This window comes from Xenopus laevis, chromosome 9_10L (genome assembly GCF_017654675.1).
Source record: "Xenopus laevis strain J_2021 chromosome 9_10L, Xenopus_laevis_v10.1, whole genome shotgun sequence".
Taxonomy (NCBI): Eukaryota; Metazoa; Chordata; class Amphibia; order Anura; family Pipidae; genus Xenopus; species Xenopus laevis.
In genome coordinates this window covers 124,534,081-124,554,099 of record NC_054387.1, presented here as the reverse complement: position 1 = coordinate 124,554,099, position 20,019 = coordinate 124,534,081, and the positions used below count along the sequence as shown (strand labels likewise).

General features: G+C 46.0%; 1 protein-coding gene across 3 annotated transcripts in view; it reads right to left on the bottom strand.

Annotated features, from left to right (window-relative positions):
* Positions 1-11,863: 11,863 nt before the first annotated feature.
* The window catches only part of srcap.L (Snf2-related CREBBP activator protein L homeolog), a 60,597-nt gene continuing 52,441 nt past the window's right edge, over positions 11,864-20,019 (bottom strand). For all 3 annotated transcript variants that reach the window (XM_018236707.2, XM_041577412.1, XM_018236708.2), the window contains 8 exons: positions 16,937-17,139; positions 16,535-16,704; positions 16,028-16,224; positions 15,122-15,236; positions 14,871-14,999; positions 14,569-14,730; positions 14,402-14,485; positions 11,864-14,262 (listed from right to left, as the gene is read on the bottom strand). In XM_018236707.2, coding sequence (XP_018092196.1) covers positions 12,340-14,262; positions 14,402-14,485; positions 14,569-14,730; positions 14,871-14,999; positions 15,122-15,236; positions 16,028-16,224; positions 16,535-16,704; positions 16,937-17,139 — 2,983 coding nt within the window. In that variant the 3' untranslated portion in view covers positions 11,864-12,339. The remainder of the gene's footprint in view (positions 14,263-14,401; positions 14,486-14,568; positions 14,731-14,870; positions 15,000-15,121; positions 15,237-16,027; positions 16,225-16,534; positions 16,705-16,936; positions 17,140-20,019) is intronic.

Below are 20,019 nucleotides of genomic sequence, written 5' to 3'. Positions count from 1 at the left end.
CACGGCCAATATGTAGGACAACAGGATGAGCAGAAGAGGCAAAAACACCAGGGTTCCCACACACAGGCCAATACTGAGTCCAGACAGGCATCGAGATCTTCTAGAGAGTTTTCTGGACTCCTCCTGGTCCTCTTCACGTTCTGCCTGAAAAAATGGAGGACAAGGCAACAGGTCAAGAATTGGAACTCCACATCTATTCCCTAAACACAGGCCCGTTGGTTCTGGAGGTGGTGATGGACCACTTGAGAAGGTTTTGCATGAGAAGAAAGGTCTAGTCTTTTAATAGGCAACCAGCTGTCCAGATCACTCCATGGTGGATCCAACAATCAGAACCTCTTTAATCCCAGAACATTGGGGCACTATATTGGCCATTTTGGGTCAAATTCAGACCAGTATCCCAGGATACTCAATGAGAAGCTGAGTGGGCCAAACAGAGCAGCCCATGGAAAGAAAGACAGAAAAGTAAACGTGTGGACTTACCTTGAGAGCCACGAGTAACGCTTTGATGCCCACACAGGAGTAACCGCACACGGTGCTCATGATAGCCAGGCGGCGCGGGGTGCAGGAGAAAGTTGAGGGGTTGCGATTGGGGCATTTTGAAGAGGAGGTCCCTGAGTTTTTGTGATTGAGTTGGTGCCCATCCACCATGGAAACACGCACATCATTACTCGCTGATCCGTTGGCCAAGTGCTGCTCACCCAAGAGCAATGAGGTCTGCAAAATCCAACAGTTCAAACTGTCAACATTTGGCACGGGGTGAACGGTTTAGGACAACACCAAAATATAGCAAAGTGTACAGCATAATACATGATAATATAATGAACTTGAAACTACAGCACCACCTGCTATCCAGTTGGTAGAAAATGATGTTAGTGAGAAAAGGAAAGTCTTTGCTGAGAGAATAAAGTTAGTGAGCAGTAAAAAGCCAACGGATATTTCTCTGGTAGTTCTAAGATGAGCAAAATCACAATACATTTCCGTTCTAACTAACTTTATTTTCTACCGACTGTTTCCAGTTGGCCAAAATGTACAGCAGGTGGTGCTGTTGTCTCAAAAGCATTATGTTAGCGGCTGCTTTCTATCCGCAGTCAAAATGCCCATGTGACACAGGCCCTAAGGCTGAAATTCTTGCGGCCTTTTTATCAGAGGTCCAAGGTCTATGGTTCTTCAACTAAACTGGACAAACGGAACCTGAAACTAAAACTGAAGGTTGTAATGTCCTGATTCTTTCACAATTACCAGTGCACACATGAACCCCCTCCCCAGCATAACAGATTTCTTATCTGTAAGCCAAAACAGTCACAACAAAGGGCGTCAGGAGCGGCTTGTTTATACAGAGATCATTATTTCTAAGGGTGAAAGCCAAACAATTCTCCATCACTGCTTTAAAACAATACAAAATCTAGGAAACCATGTTTTGGATTTTCTAATGAAACTAAAGGGCAGAAAGTGAAAAAAATAAAAATAAAACATATTTAGGAAATAAAGGGAGGCTAGTATGCCTTTAAAGGAACAGTAAAGCTATGTTTAGCAAGTCTCAATGTGACTTTCAGAGAAGTTTCCGTAAGAGCTTCCAGGGGAGAGCAGAACAAAAGATCCAGCGCTTGAGTTGGTTCCATGTTTAGCAGCTGGAGGAGATCCAGTTCCCTGCGCTTATTATATTTGCTCCAGCGCCTCTGACCCTTTATATTCATTGTACTCGTTGGAAGTGATCTTAGTGATCATTGTCACACAGTCGAGCTTTGCCTTTGTTCTCAGACACATTTTCCACTGCTTCAAAACTAACTTTTTTGTCTTTAAAATGTCTTTTTTGAATGAAACTTAAGCCTCTGGGGACAACTTCCTTTCCCCGGTCTGATAAAAATGTACTGATAGTTCCAAATGTCTTCTGGTATAGTGACCAATGGGAGCGCCTAGATATTCGTCCCTATGGGCTTTATTTATCAAAGTCCGAATTTATCTGACTTTTTAAATGAAAAAAGTCTGACCAAACTAGAATCTACAATGTGACCTTATTTATTATTTAAAAAATCATGATTTAATCAAATAGGGGACAAACTCAAAAAAAAAAAAAATGACTTAAAATCCGAATGGTGCTATTTTTCTGATTTTATTTACGAATCACTCAATTTTTCGGGAAAAAGACATTTGAAGTCTGAAATTGTTGGATTTTCGGGTTAATTCCAGCGCAGACCGCAAAAACTTCCAAATAGGATCAGGACCTCTCCCATTGACTTATATACAACCTCGGCAGGTCTGAGATGCCGGATTTTTTCAGCCTCAGGGTTTAATAAACCCAGAAAAAAGTCCATTTTTTTTTTCCCACTAAAATTTCGAATTTTATAGTAAAAAAAACTAATTTTTGGCATTCAGACTTTAATAAATAAATCCCTATGTGTCACAGCCTGGGGTATCATATAAGCGCCAACTGTTCCTTTAAGTTCAGAGATCTAAATCACTAACAAGGAATCGATTTAAAAGGGAAGTAACATTTACCCTAAGCAATAAAGGTAAAAAATCCGAATGGCAAACATATTCATGCACCTTTATGCTGCAGACATCTGGACAATATTATAACATCTAGTACAATTATTATAGAGAGACAGAGAGAACAGTATAACATCTAGTACAATATAATATATTATTATAGAGAGTGAGAGAACAGTATAATAACATCTAGTACAATATAATATATTATTATAGAGAGTGAGAGTACAGTATAATAACATCTAGTACAATATAATATATTACTATATACCATGAGAGTATTATAATAGAGAGGCAGAGAGAACAGTATAATAACATCTAGTACAATATATTATATTATTATAGAGAGTGAGAGTACAGTATAATAACATCTAGTACAATATAATATATTACTATATACCATGAGAGTATTATAATAGAGAGGCAGAGAGAACAGTATAATAACATCTAGTACAATATATTATATTATTATAGAGAGTGAGAGTACAGTATAATAACATCTAGTACACTATAATATATTATTATATACCATGAGAGTATTATAATAGAAAGGCAGAGAGAACAGTATAATAACATCTAGTACAATATAATATATTATTATATACCATTAGAGTATTATAATAGAGAGACAGAGAGAACAGTATAATAACATACAAATAGTGCATATTGAACATGTGACAAACCCGTCCTTTTATCAAACAATAATATGTAGTACCAGAAATAGCACTTAATACTCTAAGTAATCTGTCATTTGTCATATAACCAATGACTTTTTTAGGCTGCTAGAACGCTTAATATCATAATTTAAACAAAGAGATTCAACGATTTCTAAAGACAGCAGATTTAGCAGATGATCACTGAAGATAGAAAAAGAGAAAGAAGTCTCAGATCTTCTTTATGGTCACAATCAGAGCCTCCACATTGTCACCCCAAGCTCATGGAGGCCCCATAATACTTGCATCAGTCAGTGGGGTGTATGTCTTCCTCCCAAGCCAGTTGTGCAACATGGTGGTCTCACAAACTTGTACAGCTTCTCATTGCCTTTCAGCCCCCTCCCTAATAGGCCACATTTTAGCCTTTTTCGCAGGGGAGGACACTTCTACTCTGTCATGAGACTTTCCAGTTTGTCCATTTTCCAAACTGTGTGGACCCCCCCTCCCAGGAGGAGACTCAATGTCTTGATCTTGGTTGGGAAGGTCCAGCCTGAAGACCAATTAGGAGGAGATTGGGAGACAGTGCCAGGCCAAACAGTCGGTCATCCTAGGCAAACTGGCCAACCAAATCACCCACCGGGACCTCAGCCAAATCACCCAACGGGACCTTAGTCAAATCACCCACAGGGACCTTAGCCAAATCACCCACACAGACCTTACCCAAATCACACACCTAGTCAAACAAATGAACAAACGCACTTGTTTTGCCAACAGGGGTGGTGAGGAGAGAGGAGTTCAGACTTGGAGTAGGCACGTACCAGGCTCCTGAACAGTCAGCTTGAAAGTCAATTAAAGTGAGCCTTGGGTTGAACTCTGAATTGGCAGCCTTGATTTTCTTGGAATCATGGCTGGATGTCTGATACAGCCTTGTCTCACATATCTGAAACCTCGTCGTGAGGTAAGGGAAAGGGGGTCTGGTCAAACGTTGGACCTCAAAGGTGAAGAATGAACCAAAAATTGAAAAAGCCACTGTTTCTTTTAAAGACCGTGATCTAGTCTTCCTTCCTTCTGACCTTAGAACACGTTTCCCTATATTGTATAAGCCCTGTATTATATCTTAATATTTCATATAGTTCCTCCCCTCCCTGGAGTAGGCTTCTCCTCATTACGATCTGGAACCCTTTTATATGTCTCTCTTGACAATACCACTCATGTCTTTGGGTTGATAGACCTCCTCCTCCTACAAGGAGTATCAGAAGGTCCCCATCTGTTCATCGTCATTCTGTTTTAAAAGTTTGGTGCCCCACTTTATCTCCAGCACCGAGGCTACTACCAACCACCGTCCTATGAGGCTAATATATTACATATGTCCCATGAGGTTGTCCCCTTTCATCCTCTTTTTCCCCCATTACCTGTGGCTCCTGCATGTCTGTCATTTTTCCTCCACAAGTGACTGCATTCCAATTCTCACTCTTCTTCTGGCTTAGTGCAAAAAGGTGCGGCCCCACAGCTCTGACAGTAGAAAGAAGGTAAGTCCTCCCCTAAGTGGAGGTGGAGTTTCACTCTGTACAGAGGTTTCATCTCGGTGACCTAGCCAGGCTGGAATGGAATGCCGTCATTAGGTGTGTTAAGTAGGAGTAGGAATTATTTTTGACTTGGTATGCTTGGAATGACAATACTATGTGTATTTTATTCAAGAACAGCCCTTGTCTACCCAACTGATTGTATAATTAGATCTATATATATATATATATATATATATCCCAGCTCTGATGACGGGATTGGACCAGGGAACAAAAGTCATTAATAAATTATGCTGACAGAAGCGGAACTCTGGGAATTTTCTCCTGGGGCGATGGAGCGCAGAGTTCCAGTAACTAATCCCTGTATCAGGAAAGGGATCTGAATGACTACAGGGATTAGCAACACAATTAAAAAAGGGGCAGTCAGATGGGGGAGTTATGTAATGTAAGACTACCTAGTGGTTTAGTAATCACAGAGGCAGACCTGATTAACTTTAGTTATTTATTCAGGCCTTTCACTTCCAGAATGAGCACCTTCAGTGGTGTCGGGAGATGGGGTGCTATAGATACAGCAGCTCTTGGCGACCAGCGTGGGATCAGGATTTTGGAACCAGCCATATCACCCCTACAGCTATTGTTACTCACTGTTTCAGAGGGATCTTGGCAGCATTTTCATCAGTTTGTAAATGAAAATGGTAGAGAGCCCTACCATGATGGACCTACAACTGAAGAAGAACCAACGATGTGTCTTGAGGCTTGTGAAAAGCAACATGTTGACTTAGAGCTCCGTTTGGTGGTGGTTGTTGGACCTATTTTGGTTCAAGCTCTCCAACCTTTAGTCAGACCCCCCCCCCACACTCTTGACCCATAACACGGCTACAGATATTGGGGAATCAGCCTTTCAGCTACAGATCCAACAATGTCTGGGTTAGTAAATACATGTTCACCACAAATATATATAAATCTAAGCCTTGTCAGACTTTTCCCTAGAGTCAGAGGCACTGCACATGCTCAGTGTGTTACGGGTTGTTCTAGGAGATCTCTGCACATCACCCTCGGAGTAGGGGGCTTGAGAAAGACTTCATGAAGATATTGGCGTTCAGTAGACAACTTTGGAGACATGGGCTTCCCTCCTCCCCTATAACAATCATCAACACTTGCCAGAAATGAATCATTAGCAAAGAGCGTGTGATCGACTCTGCAGCCAAGATGTTCTCCATGATCCAAATACAGTGTGCATACATGATAAGGAAGGGAGGATCACGCACTCCCTCAGCTTTATCTTTATGGTTGCGGCTGTGTAAATCTTCCCACCCCAGTTTGATCCCAGAGCAGATAGGAGATAGTGAAGCAGATAAGTGCAGCTCAGATATTGAAGGCCACACTCAGAGAGCTACTGAATGCAGATAAGAACAGCTCGGGGCAAGTGTAGGGGAGGCAATAGAAAAGCCTGACACAATCACTGCAGTGACCATTGGCACCATCAAGTATTTGGGCGCAGTCATTTGTTGGTGCTTCAGCCATTAATGGGCACCCGTCCAGCTGCAGCCACATTGTACATTCCTACTGCCACAGGCACATTAGCCCGACCCACCAAACTAGTTTATACCCCCAGAGTGAAAAGGTTTTTAAATATATTTGAGGTGCAAATAATCCCCCGAGCACGGATATAGCTTCTCTCTGTACAGACTATGAGCAAATTTAGGGGACTGTTCCTGCAGAATTGTGCTTAGTACAGGGGAATACCTATGCTGCCATAGTTTATGGGATCTCTCTGTACAGACTATGAGCAAACTTAGGGGCTGTTCCTGCAGAATTGTGCTTAGTACAGGGGAATACCTATGCTGCCATAGTTTTATGGTATATCTCTGTACAGACTATGAGCAAACTTAGGGGGCTGTTCCTGCAGAATTGTGCTTAGTACAGGGGAATACCTATGCTGCATTAGTTTTATGGGATCTCTCTGTACAGGCTAAGAGCAAACTTAGGGGACTGTTCCTGCTGAATTGTGCTTAGTACAGGGGAATACCTATGCTGCCATAGTTTTATGGGATCTCTCTGTACAGACTATGAGCAAACTTAGGGGACTGTTCCTGCTGAATTGTGCTTAGTACAGGGGAATACCTATACTGCCATAGTTTTATGGTATATCTCTGTACAGACTATGAGCAAACTTAGGGGGCTGTTCCTGCAGAATTGTGCTTAGTACAGGGGAATACCTATGCTGCATTAGTTTTATGGGATCTCTCTGTACAGGCTATGAGCAAACTTAGGGGACTGTTCCTGCTGAATTGTGCTTAGTACAGGGGAATACCTATGCTGCCATAGTTTTATGGGATCTCTCTGTACAGACTATGAGCAAACTTAGGGGACTGTTCCTGCTGAATTGTGCTTAGTACAGGGGAATACCTATGCTGCCATAGTTTTATTGGATCTCTCTGTACAGGCTATGAGCAAACTTAGGGGACTGTTCCTGCTGAATTGTGCTTAGTACAGGGGAATACCTATGCTGCCATAGTTTTATTGGATCTCTCTGTACAGACTATGAGCAAACTTAGGGGACTGTTCCTGCTGAATTGTGCTTAGTACAGGGGAATACCTATGCTGCCATGGGATCTCTCTGTACAGACTATGAGCAAACTTAGGGGACTGTTCCTGCTGAATTGTGCTTAGTACAGGGAAATGCCTATGCTGCCATAGTTTTATGGGATCTCTCTGTACAGACTATGAGCAAACTTAGGGGCTGTTCCTGCTGAATTGTGCTTAGTACAGGGAATACCTATGCTGCCATAGTTTTATGGGATCTCTCTGTACAAGAGACAAGGAAGTGAAAACCAAATAAGGAAGAATATATACAAACAAAATATGGGACTTAACCTCCAAGTATTGGCCCAACAATATTAAATAACAAATAGCCATACAATGTAATTAGAATAAAAGACAATATTTATTCACCACCAATGCCATACGTAATTTAAACCATTTAAGGTGCAGTGCTCCGGATCCAATCATCGAGCGTTGAGCTACCTGGTGTGGGACGCTATCAGTCACGGTCGGTATAAATCTGTACATTTTGGGGCAGGTCGCTGTTGGACTTGGGGCTACTCCTGGGAAAGCAGAATTACATGCTGGTTACAGTAGCGGCAGCATCGATTGTAACATTGCGACTGTTGAGTCGCCAAGTCGGCTACCGGATGCATTAACCCATTAAGGAAACCGAGTCATACCGAATGCCCATACAGCACAGTATAACCTTTATTGCTGAGAACGTTTTCAATTCCCACACCGGCTCCGCTCTTACACACCGATCCCTGGGCACAACTTGTTATTTAATATATTTGGAGGTGAAGTCCCATATTTTGTTGGTATATATAGTAATTTAAAGAGACTGGAGACTAGCAGTAGCGCAGGCCACTAATGAGTTATTGAATCGTCTGAACTTGCTTGAGACTTAACAGGTATTTGCAAACGAGGAAGAAGAGAAAAGTGTGGGTGGAAATGCACATTGTTGGGCTGGGAGTGCTGAACACGATACACTGGGGCAGGAATGTGAAATATGAAGCCCTTTAGCTGTTGGGAACTACATCTCCCAGGATCCTCAGCGCATTATCGAGCAGGCGGATCAGTTTGACGTTAGTATGGGGGAAGGGCAGTGCGGCTTTAGCAGCATCAGAAGAAATCTCTGTACGTGGCACCCCCACCTTCGCTTGGATCCACCCCATCCAGCAAAACCACAACATTTCTGTGAATGTGATGCCCAATATGTGACTGAACTGTCTCTCTCAGCATTTTGTCCCATCAGCCACTGGTATAGAAACCTCTCGCATTGTTTATTATGCCAAGTCTGACTCATGAACTGGTTCAGTGGAACGCAGGTGATTTCCCATTAACTGGCACAATAGCAACACTGCACTGTCACAACCGACTCCCCAACCCACACCCATTAAAGGGAAACTCCATGCAAACTTCTGTTATGCCTTATGTAAGAAAATATTCACCTCTATCAAGCACCTCTCCTAGATACATTTATTCTACATCCCAGCTGGTTGTAGTTACTGTATCTGTATAATAGATCCTATATGTTTTATGGCAGCTGAGATTCTAGCTATCTGTATAACAGAACATTCTGTCCCAGTGGCTGCACAGATCCTATCTGATCCCCATTGTAAGCAGCAGTTCTGTCCTGCTTTATGGCAGAGATTCTAGCTATCTGTATAACAGAGCATTCTGTCCCAGTGGCTGCACAGATCCTATCTGATGCCTATTGTAAGCAGCAGTCCTGTCCTGCTTTATGGCAGCTGAGATTCTAGCTATCTGTATAACAGAACATTCTGTCCCAGTGGCTGCACAGATCCTATCTGATCCCCATTGTAAGCAGCAGTCCTGTCCTGCTTTATGGCAGCTGAGATTCTAGCTATCTGTATAACAGACAGGGCCGCTTCTGTCATGAGACGAGGTGAAACACTTGCCTCAGGCAGCAGCGAGCGGCCAGTTACAATGGCCGGCAAAAAGCCGCCTCTTGTAAATTTGAGAGCCGAACTTCCAGGTTTTAACCTGGAAATTTGGCTCCGCTAGTGCAGAGAGCGCCATTGTGCTTAATGCACTAGCGATACTGATCCCTTAGACCCGCTCCAACGCTAATTTTTAAGCACGGATCGGGAGAGGAGGGGGGCGGCCACAGCCCCAGGATCGGCGCTGATAACCGAGCATTGAGATTCTAACTATCTGTATAAGAGATTATTTACACAGCAGTGGACTGAAACACTATGATCGGCTGCACCCATAGTAGCACTGCGCCTTGCTTAGCTGCGTGTCTAAGTTGCACCCAAACCAGCGCCACCTACAGCTTCAGCAATAAGTAGCACATGTAGCAAACTGCCACTTATAGTTGCACCCAACAGCTACACGCATCTACTGCACCCAGTTAGCAAAGTACCAAGGTGGCAGCTTATTGGCCAGTGTATGGTGCCGGCCCAACCAATATCTGCCCAAAAATCTCCCAGTTATCCATCAGGCGGGTTAGATTTAGCCATTCCATCAAGGTCTACTCCTCACCCACAGCCTGCATAGCAATAATCACAATCTGCTTGTACGGCCAGAATCAGCAGAGCCGCCTACAGGTGCCCGGCAGTGTTTGGGCTTATGCCCCTTCTTCAGTGAGTTCAGTGCAACTCAATCTATCAGAACAAACACACAGAGAATCAATGGTTGGAGATTTTCTCTGCACGGTTATTTGACAGCACCACAGTACAGCGTGGGCACCTGATGGCAAGCCCCAAACACCCCAGCTACACGTATGCACCAAACACCCCAGCTACACGTATGCACCAAACACCCCAGCTACACGTATGCACCAAACACCCCAGCTACACATATGCACCAAACACCCCAGCTACACGTATGCACCAAACGCACCAGCTACACGTATGCACCAAACGCACCAGCTACACGTATGCACCAAACGCACCAGCTACACGTATGCACCAAACACACCAGCTACACGTATGCACCAAACACACCAGCTACACGTATGCACCAAACACACCAGCTACACATATGCGTCAAACACGCCTACTACACGTATGCACCAAACACACCAGCTACACGTATGCACCAAACACCAGCTACACGTATGCACCAAACACACCAGCTACACGTATGCGTCAAACACACCAGCTACACATATGCGTCAAACACGCCTACTACACGTATGCACCAAACACACCAGCTACACATATGCATCAAACACACCAGCTACACATATGCATCAAACACACCAGCTACACATATGCGTCAAACACGCCTACTACACGTATGCACCAAACACACCAGCTACACATATGCGTCAAACACGCATACTACACGTATGAACCAAACACACCATCTACACATATGCGTCAAACACGCCTAATACACGTATGCACCAAACACACCATCTACACATATGCGTCAAACACGCCTACTACACGTATGCACCAAACACACCAGCTACACGTATGCACCAAACACACCAGCTACACGTATGCACCAAACACGCCAGCTACACATATGGAATAAACGCGCCAGCTACACATATGCACCAAACACGCCAGCTACACGTATGCAATAAACACTTGTGAGCAAGTAAATGAAACATTAGGTACCCGGGAATGATTATACAGACACACGGCTCCTTTAACACTCCCCAAAGTGAAGTACTCAGACTCCCCATCCCACAAGATACAGACAAGCAGTGAAAGAGAGAAAACTTACATGGCAGCTCCCGGCAGGAACAGAGAGAGAACTGAAAGTGATGGGGGTGAGTTGCAGCAAACACTGTACTTTCTGGGGGAGGAGCCAGGCCAGTAGGGAGTAAAGGTGGGACAGAACCATTAGTGAATGGCAGGGGGTGGGAATAGATGAATTGTGCAGGGGTGTCGCTGTCCCAGTAAATCATGGCCCAATACTGAATCAGGGAAGCACAGGGCTGCCATTAGGGTCAACACCCCCCCCCCCAAGTATCAGCGCTAGGGGGCAAGAGCCCTTCTTTGACTCCCATTGACCAGAACAAAACTGGAAATACAGGTTGGGAGGAACATGTCCCACATGGGGGGCCATTAGGCTTTCAGTAAGGAGACCTTCATTGTCGGTGAGGATTGACATGTCTTGTCCCTTTAACATGACAGATAAAATCCATACGCTGCATGACTATAAAATCATCACTGCACAGAAACCAATGCAGTCTGCTGCAGATTGCCAACAAGCCATGCAGTATGGGGGGGGTTCATTCTTAAAGGGAAGATGGTCAGAGCAATCCCTTCACAGAACAGACTGAGCAGTGGCTGCTTAATCCTCTGATATTGGATCAGGCAGTGTGCTGGGCGACTGTCAGGTAATACACGGGGGGCTGGGAGAGTGGCAGGCACTGCATGAGGCTGGGTGACTGCCAGTCACTACATCATACAGGGCAACTGTCAGGCAGTAGAGGAGGGCTGGGCAACTGTCAGGCAATACATTGTACAATGGGCTCAATGATCTCAAGGGAATGGTTTGGGCAGAGGACATGTCCTGGGTTCCTTTGTGCCTGGGATCATTGGCACTAAAGCAAAACAAAAAACAACTGCCACCTGGAATCACAGTGGCCTCTTTTTAGCAGCAAAGGGAAACAAGAGGACTTTGTGGAAACCCCAACTTTAACTAATGAAAGAAAAATAAATTGCACACATTTTACTCAACACTTTATTTTCATGAAAGTACAGGGACTTGTGTAGAAACATGCCCAAACATCCAGCCCCCGGGGGCCCACAGGTCCAGGACCCAGAGACAGACAAAGCTCCAGAAACCGGAGGCTGTCTGTCTGTCCAATACTTACAGGGCCCAACACCCCCAAAATCCCAGCAATTCCCAACGATAACTCAACATGTGAAACCACTTTATAACAAATCGGACTCCAGCTTCTCTTCACGGCCTCTCGAGCCTCTTTGCATAGATTTTGGTTATTTGTCAGTGATGGGGCTGTGCAGAGTTCTCTCCGGGGAAGTTACTCTGTGTTGCAGCACATTTGGGGCAGTCTTTTTTTTTTTTTTTTTTTTTAGTGCTCTCGGGCAGATAGAAGTCTCTCCCCTGACCCTCCAGTCTGTGCAAGGGGAGGCTCCTCACCTGGGGTAAAACGCAGCCAAATGTCCTGGGAGAAACACTCACGTCTTGGCTTTCCTGCCTCTGTGGCTGCTGGGAGAGTTGGGAAGTGAGGGAGGGGGGCGGGAGGAGCGAGTGTTACTGGAAGGAGGGGCTGCGATTGAGCTGCGCAGAATACGTTGTTCTGCGGGTGGGCAGTGGCGCTTTCTCCCACCATTAGAATGTCTTTCACTAGAACTGCCGTGGGGTGATGAGGACGGGGGACTCGGGGAGCTTATTTTGGGAGGTTTACGCCTTTTGTCAGGTCTCCCTTGGAGGTGGGGAGAACAGGGTGAACGTCCTCTGAGGGATTTACCGGCAGAATTTGGGTTTGGAGTGGTTACAAGTGGCACCTGGTTGGGCTGCAAACGTGTCCTGGCGCTGCGGGTGAGTGGAGTCCTTACAGTCTCCTCCTCTTCATCCGAGGAGTTATCAGTATCAGCGGAAGCTGTGTGCTCCTCGTCCTTCTTGGGAGAAGGCGAGGCTGCTTTCTTCTTCCTCCCCAAAGGAGGCTTTGTGTGGTGGAGGCTGGGTGACCTGTCAGGAGAGCTGTCCCTTTTTTCATTGTGCAAGTTTGGACTTGAGAGCGCGTGAGCCTGTGACTTGGGGGGGCGGCCCCGTTTCCGTTTAGGAGGGGTTATCGGTCCATCACCTCCGCTGCTGCTTGTGCCCTCGACAACCACCCCTGCCTCAGGAATGTTGGAAGAAGCCATAGGAATGATGGGATGAGAAGTGGGTTCATTCGTGCTGGATTTCGTTACAGAAGTGGTACTTGCGCCTGGGTCGTCAGTGGGAGAAAGCAGCTCCAGTGCAGGTTCAGCAGAAGACGAAGGGGCAATTGGAGAAGTTGCTACCCCTTCTCTCCTTTTGGGGGGCCTTCCCCTTTTCCTCTTTTCAACAGAGGAACTATTTTCGATATCAAAGTTGAGTTTTGCACATGACGCAGGGCTGCCAGGTACATGGACAGGCTTAGTGGATACGGCCACTTCTGAACTAGATCCCGGGGGCGAAAGGCCTTTGTAACTATGTTTTTCCAAAAGAGAAGCCTCCAAATCAGAAGCCTCTTCCACTGCAGAACTTTCTAAAGGCGAAATATCAGACACGGCCTCTGTTGGAGACATTTCTGCTTTTGACTTTGGTGGTCTGCCCCTTTTCCTCTTCGGCGGGGGACTGCCAGCCTCCGAGGTATCGTCTGACAGTTGGGAAGGAGGGGGGCTTTGGGGATCAGCTGAAGGACAACTTCCTTTACCACGATTGTGTCGGCGTGAAACAGGGGGCCGCTCCTGCACTACAGTCACCAGACGACCAGGCAGCCGCCTCAGGACTTTTTCAGTTGGGGAAGTGTCCCCTGCACCGGCCATTAGAATTTCACAGTCGGCAGTAACTTTCCTGCGTGGTGTACGGGGAGTGCTGCTCTCCATGTCCTGGGGAACTGCGCTGGAAGGACTGGGGTCAGATTTTGGCACAAGCTGTCTTTCACTGTCAGACAGAGCAGACTCTTCTGTATGCTCTTCCTTCACAGAACAGGACAACTGCGGAGAGGTCTCTGTTGGTGGAGAAGTGGTGGGTGCTAATGGGGTTGAAGGACACTGCTGGTTTGATGATGGACTGCTGGAGGCCTCCTTGTAATTAAGAGAATCGTTCAGCTCTGGGACTGTGTTCTCTGTCTGTGAGATTATTGATGCATTGTCTTCCAAGGTTTCTTGGTCAAGAGATGAGGTTTCAAGCATAACTGGACCGTCTGTCAGGTCTGCACCATCTGCTGTCCTGGCCCCACGCAATCGCTCACTCATGCGGACCCCAACTCTCTCTCCAGGTGCTTTGCTTGAAGGCGGGGCCCGTACCTTGCGGTTCTTTCTACTCTCTTCCTCCCACGTGTCGTCGAGAGAAGGACCAAGGTCTTCTTTAGCCAGGAAAAGGTCTTTCCGTGCAGCTTCTACTTGCTCCTAAAAGTACAATAGTGCAGGGCATTAGAAGTATTCAGTAATTGAGACAAACAATAAGAAAATAAAGAAAAAACAACAGTTGAGGTCCCCGTAACAGAAGGAAAATGAAACGGGGAACTGAAGCAGATAAACTCATTACCTCGGCTTGTTTCAGCTCCTCCCGGCTTATGTCTTCCAGTGAGGCTTCCAGAAAGTACATGGCATATCTTTCAATGGGAGTGAGCTATGAAAAAAGAAAAAGACTGTTAAGATGAGACTGCCTGCACAGAGAAGCTATAATAAAAACACTGGCCCCTTAGCCATTACCTGCTCAACCAAGGCATTTATTTCTTGCTCAGCCCTACTCTGTTCTTCCTCCTCTGCTTCTAAAGGAGCATTCTCATTAAACTCTGCAAGGTCCGCAACCTGCTCAGCACGAACCAGCGAGGCGGCTAAGGTGTCCTCCTCATCCTCGGCTCTGCAGAGGGCCTGCGGAAGATTGCAAAAATGTTGCATGGAATGATTCAACAAGTGGATGAAATTTTACACGGATTTTTCCATTGCCAATAGTCACAGTTGATATGGTTGATAGTTCAGTATTCTTGAAGGCAATGACACGTGCAGTGTACCTGTTCTAGAATGTTTGCATTTTGTGCCGTGCTTCCATCTTCCACCGTGCCATCCTCTGGAGATGCAGCTCTGGCTTCCACCTCCTTTCGTGGGGGCTCTTCCATATCAAACAGCTCCCTGATGGTTTGCTGGAAACAGCAGGACAAACTCCGTTAATAAAGATGTGAAAGAGTGAATGAAAAGGGACACAGTACCTTCAAGTTTCCTTTATATTTATCTAAAGGAAATACCACTCAGTGGCGTAAAGTACCTGTTTGAAGTAGGCTGTGGTAAAGTTTCCTCCTTCGATGGCCATATCACCCAACATTCGCTTCTGCTGAGCTTTCTTCAGGATGTTCTCCTCCACAGTTCGCTCGCTGACCAATCTAAAACAAGGAGAGAGTTAGAGCAGGGCCAGTCGATGGGGAGTGGGAACAGAAAGAGGGGAGGGAAGATTATGGTGATGGAAAGAAGGAAGAGAGGCGACTGAGCCAAGCATGAAAAAAAAAAACAAACAAAAAAAAAAAAACAGGCAACGGACTAGTTGAACCTAAAACCTGGGCTTTTGCTGTGGGTGGATGAATACAGTAGAACCCCCATTTTACGTTTTTCCAGTCACATACACAACCTTAAGCAATAAGTGATTGGTGCAGGACTGTATAAAGGGCAGACTATTTGCAATTGACCAATTACAGGCAGAACCATGGCACAATATACATCTGATTACTATTTTAAACCTCTTTATTTTACAAATAATAAAATTCAGAGAGGAAAAATAATATATTTCTTTAAGCCATGAACCGATTTGGATGTTTGACCTGATTGTGTGAAATAATTAAGGAAGCTAAGCAAGTATGATAAGTGCGAGTAGGCTAAATGTTAGAGGATGACACAACCAGACAAACAGGAAAAAGCCAAGCGAAGCCAAATAAAAATATTAAATATGACATGGGTGTGGAATGAGGTGATTGAATGTTTTCTCTCTGAAAGGCTATAACACAAGATGGAAGCCTGCGACAGCATCCCGAGAGATTCTTCCTCTGAGACCAATCACTTGGCTTCAGCACAAAAAACAGAAGCTGTGAAAGGTATTGGTCTGGATAATGGAAAATGTATAAATGTCATGTACTATAGGAAGCTACCACTAATATAATTATTTCTCCCTTGAGAGCCTCACCTGTATATGTGCACATCACGAGTCTGACCGATACGGTGACACCGGTCCTGTGCCTGGGCATCCATAGTCGGATTCCAGTCGCTGTCATAGAAGATGACCGTATCGGCACCCGTCAGATTGACTCCAACTCCCCCGCTGCGAGTCGACAGGATGAAACAGAAGATCCGACGATCCATGTTAAATCGCTCCATCAATACCTGCAAATGAGCACAGGCACGATGGGGAAAAATTTGGAAATATATTCCAATTACTAGATGACCTCCCTCATGTAAATACATTTGTGTAGCCAGGTACCAAAGCAAGGCAGGAGTTGGTGGTAGCATCTTCCATAAAGAGAGGTGCTGCTGCTGCTACTACTAATTTAGTCCATCCAGGCTAGCCACACAATAACTCAGGGAATTTGATTACAAGGCAATTAGTAGGTAATAAGAAATAAACGGCTTTCCCAGAGGTGCCAGTGAAGGAGCAAGAGGAAAAAAACGTCTTGCCTCTTCATCCTCCACTTACCTGTCTTTGTTCAACACGTGTTGACCCATCAAGTCGCAGATAAATGTGCCCGTGGTAATTAAGGAACTGCTCTAAAACATCCAACATCCGTGTCATCTGCGTAAACAACAGGACCCGGTGTCCTCCCGTCTTTAACTGACGCAGCAAGCGATCAAGTGTTTGGAGCTTCCCTAAAGGTGGAAGAAAAGAGAATTCCCTATGTATTCTTATATGCAGAGATATCACTAGCCCAGACTTCCTGTGCCTCATGTCCAATATCACTCATCTGAACTTAAAGAGATGGATAGCCGACTGCCACCTCCCCCTTAATGTTAACTAACCTGGAGGTGGCACTGTAGACATTAGTAACTGAAAATGGTCTGGCCAAGGCAGCAAACCCCGAAAAAAGGTACATCAGCTTACCGCAATCATACTGAATGAGCCGTAAATCTGGAAACTGGGACCTCATGTTCGACACAATGCGGTGTAAACAGCGGGAATGAGGAGTCAATTCTCTGCGCAGCGACTCCCTGAAAATGGACTCCTGAAGCAGCATCGACGGCGGCGGGTGTGAAGTGTGCAGGGTTATTTGTGGAGCCTCCACGGGAGGCATAGCGACAATAAACCTGAAAACAAGGGACACAGACAGGAGTCTGTAAGAGGCAATGCCAAAAAAAAATATGATTTTTGATACTGACCATTAAATCTGTTTCTTTGTAGTCGATAGGGGGACACAGGGAACCATAGGGGTTAAGCTGCATCCTCCAGGACACTTATTAAATTATTCAAGGGGTGTGTCTGGTGATCCAGCTTAACCACACACACTGTACTTTTTCCAATCAGTTTGTACTAAAGATATTGCTATAATTAACTCAAAAAAATGGTAACCAGAAATGGCAGAACAATAAACAGAGGGAATATTCCCAGTTTAGACCAACATGGTCAACAATTCCTCATGGGGGGGGGAAGCCGTGTCCTAGTGATGAGTGGGCCGGGCCAATACCCGTGGAACATGCGGGTCGGGGGGGGGGGGGTGTTTTCAGGCCGATTCACACTCTTCTTTGTGGGTGGGTGCAGGTTGAGCTCTTCTCCTGCTCTCCCGCCTCCAACGACAAATGCCGGCTTCGTCTTTTATAGATGCTGCGCCTGCTCTCCCCGCCCCTTTCGTGATGTCATTGGCGGGGAGGCGTGGGTCTATATAAGCAACCCGGAAGTCAGATGAGGGCAGGCAAAGGCCAAGGTAGGGCGGGTTAGGGTCGGGGAAATTTCGACCCGCACATCACTACTGCGTCCCCCTATTAACTACAGAGAAACATATTTAACGGCGAGTATCAAAAATCTTGTTTTCTGTCGTCTCAGGGGGACACAGGAACCATAGGGGACTTAAAGCAGAACAATGGGTGGGTTGTCAAGCTTGTAAAATTTTGTGAATGTGTGTACCGAGGACCAGGTAGTCACTCTGCAAATGTGCTGCATTGAGGCAGAGTTAATTCTCCCATTCTCCCGCATCCAATTGATTTCGACTGAGGTCGTCTCACGTTGTTGACTTCCGCCCAACCTAGGATTTGCGGAGCCTATGCTAAGGCCACTTTGCTACAAGTTCCTACCTTCCTCGCCAAGGATTGTCCCGTGTTTAGGTTGTTGGGTTTCAACTACCAGAGAAGAGACTCCCTTGTCAATTGGGACAGAGAGAGGGTTCAAGATAGGTGTCCCCCTTTCCAAACTGAAAGTATGTTCACCTACAGGGGACGTAAGTGCATCTGTGTGAATGGTATTTGCCTTGATGACTGAGACCGACACCCCTAATCTCATTGCCACATGAATCATAGTTTTCGGAGTGTGGACTGACCTGATCTCGCAGTCTTCTCTGCTTTTCTAATGGGAGACATACAAATTGAGTGGTCGTGTTGAATTCCATTCCCAGAAAGGTCATCTGGTGACTGGGATGTAGATTGGATTTGGACCAGTTCATGGTCCAAGCGAAGCTCTGAAGGAGTGATATTTCTAGACGGAGATCTTCTGTTGCTCTCTTCAGCGATCTGGCTTTTATGAGTAAGTCGTCCAGGTAGGGTGTGATCGATATCCCCTGTAATCACAGAGTTGCCGCCAATAACACCATCAATTTGGTGAGAACTCGGGGGGCTGCCAATAACCCGAACGGTAGGGCTACAAACTGGTAATGTCTGTTTGCAAATGCCAATCAAAGGAAGCGGTGATGTGGTGGCCAGATCGGGAGATGGAGATTTGCGTCCTTTATGTCCAGTGACATCAATAGTTGTCCCAGATCCATTCCCCTGATCACGGATCATAGGGTTTCCATCTTGAATGGGACTGATCAGACTAATTTGTTTAGAAATTTGAGATCCAGTATGGGTCTGAACGATTGAGTCTTCGGGACTAATAAAGAGATTTGAGTAGAACCCAGGGAATCTATCGTGTGAGGGGACCTGCACTATTACTCCCAAATCCTACATATTGGTGATGCAGTCTAGGAAGGCCTGCGCCTTGGTAGTATTGGAGGGAACACGGGACATGAATTTGTTGGGGGGGGGGGGGTAGAAGAGAAAAAAAATCTATGTAATGACCCTCAGAAACGATTTCTTTGAACAATGGGTCCAAAGAGTGGTGGGTCCACACCTCTCGGAATCACAGTAACTTGCCCCCAATAGGGTGTTCCCTGTCCCCCCCGAGCAGGCTGTTCACAGAGGCTTACCCTGGCACCCAGTAAACTGACTGTCATTTAGTGCAGGCAAATTAAGTTACCTGCGCGGCTGCTGGGGCTTTTTCCCCCACCCTAAGGAATAAACCCCCTGCCTTAGCTTTGTGCAGTAAGGTACCCAGTGGAGGAGTGGGCGTGCGGAGGCAAGCTGCTTCAACCAGAGTTAATAATTCTGCTGCCACCCCCCTTTTGCAGTAGGCTGACATGCTCTAATTAACCAATCACTGGAGGTGGCTGCTAAAAATGGCGCTCTGACACGGAGGAGGCAGGGTTCTGTGTCATTCCAACCACCGCGTCCTTCCAAGATGGCGCCTACATTGCACGCTCACAACCAAAATAGCGTCCCGGGACGCGCCCTTTGCCCGAGGCACCATTAACTCCCTCCGGTGACCCCGAATGCGCAAGGCTTCTGTGCTATTCTGGGACTGAAGGGAGCCACTACGTACGCAGGATCTGGTGCTCGGCGTTGTTCTATGGGCGGTGTAGGGTCGAACTCTGGTTTTCTTGAGGCGAGGGAAGGAAGAGAGAGAGGGGGAGATAGCAGCTCTGCCATCACGGAGTCCTCTGGCAGCAAGGAGGGGAAAGAAGGCATCCTCCATCATACCTGTCTGCTGCAGTGAGTGTGGAGATGACCCCCTCCTTCTCATCCATCTCCACCACCGATCAGACCATCTGTTCCAAGGAGACAGGCTTGTCTGAGGGGCCCATTTAGTCTGTTATGGCCTATATAGTTAGTCACGAGTAGGGGACTAACCCTCTAGGAGCATTGTCCATCCCCCCGGGAGCA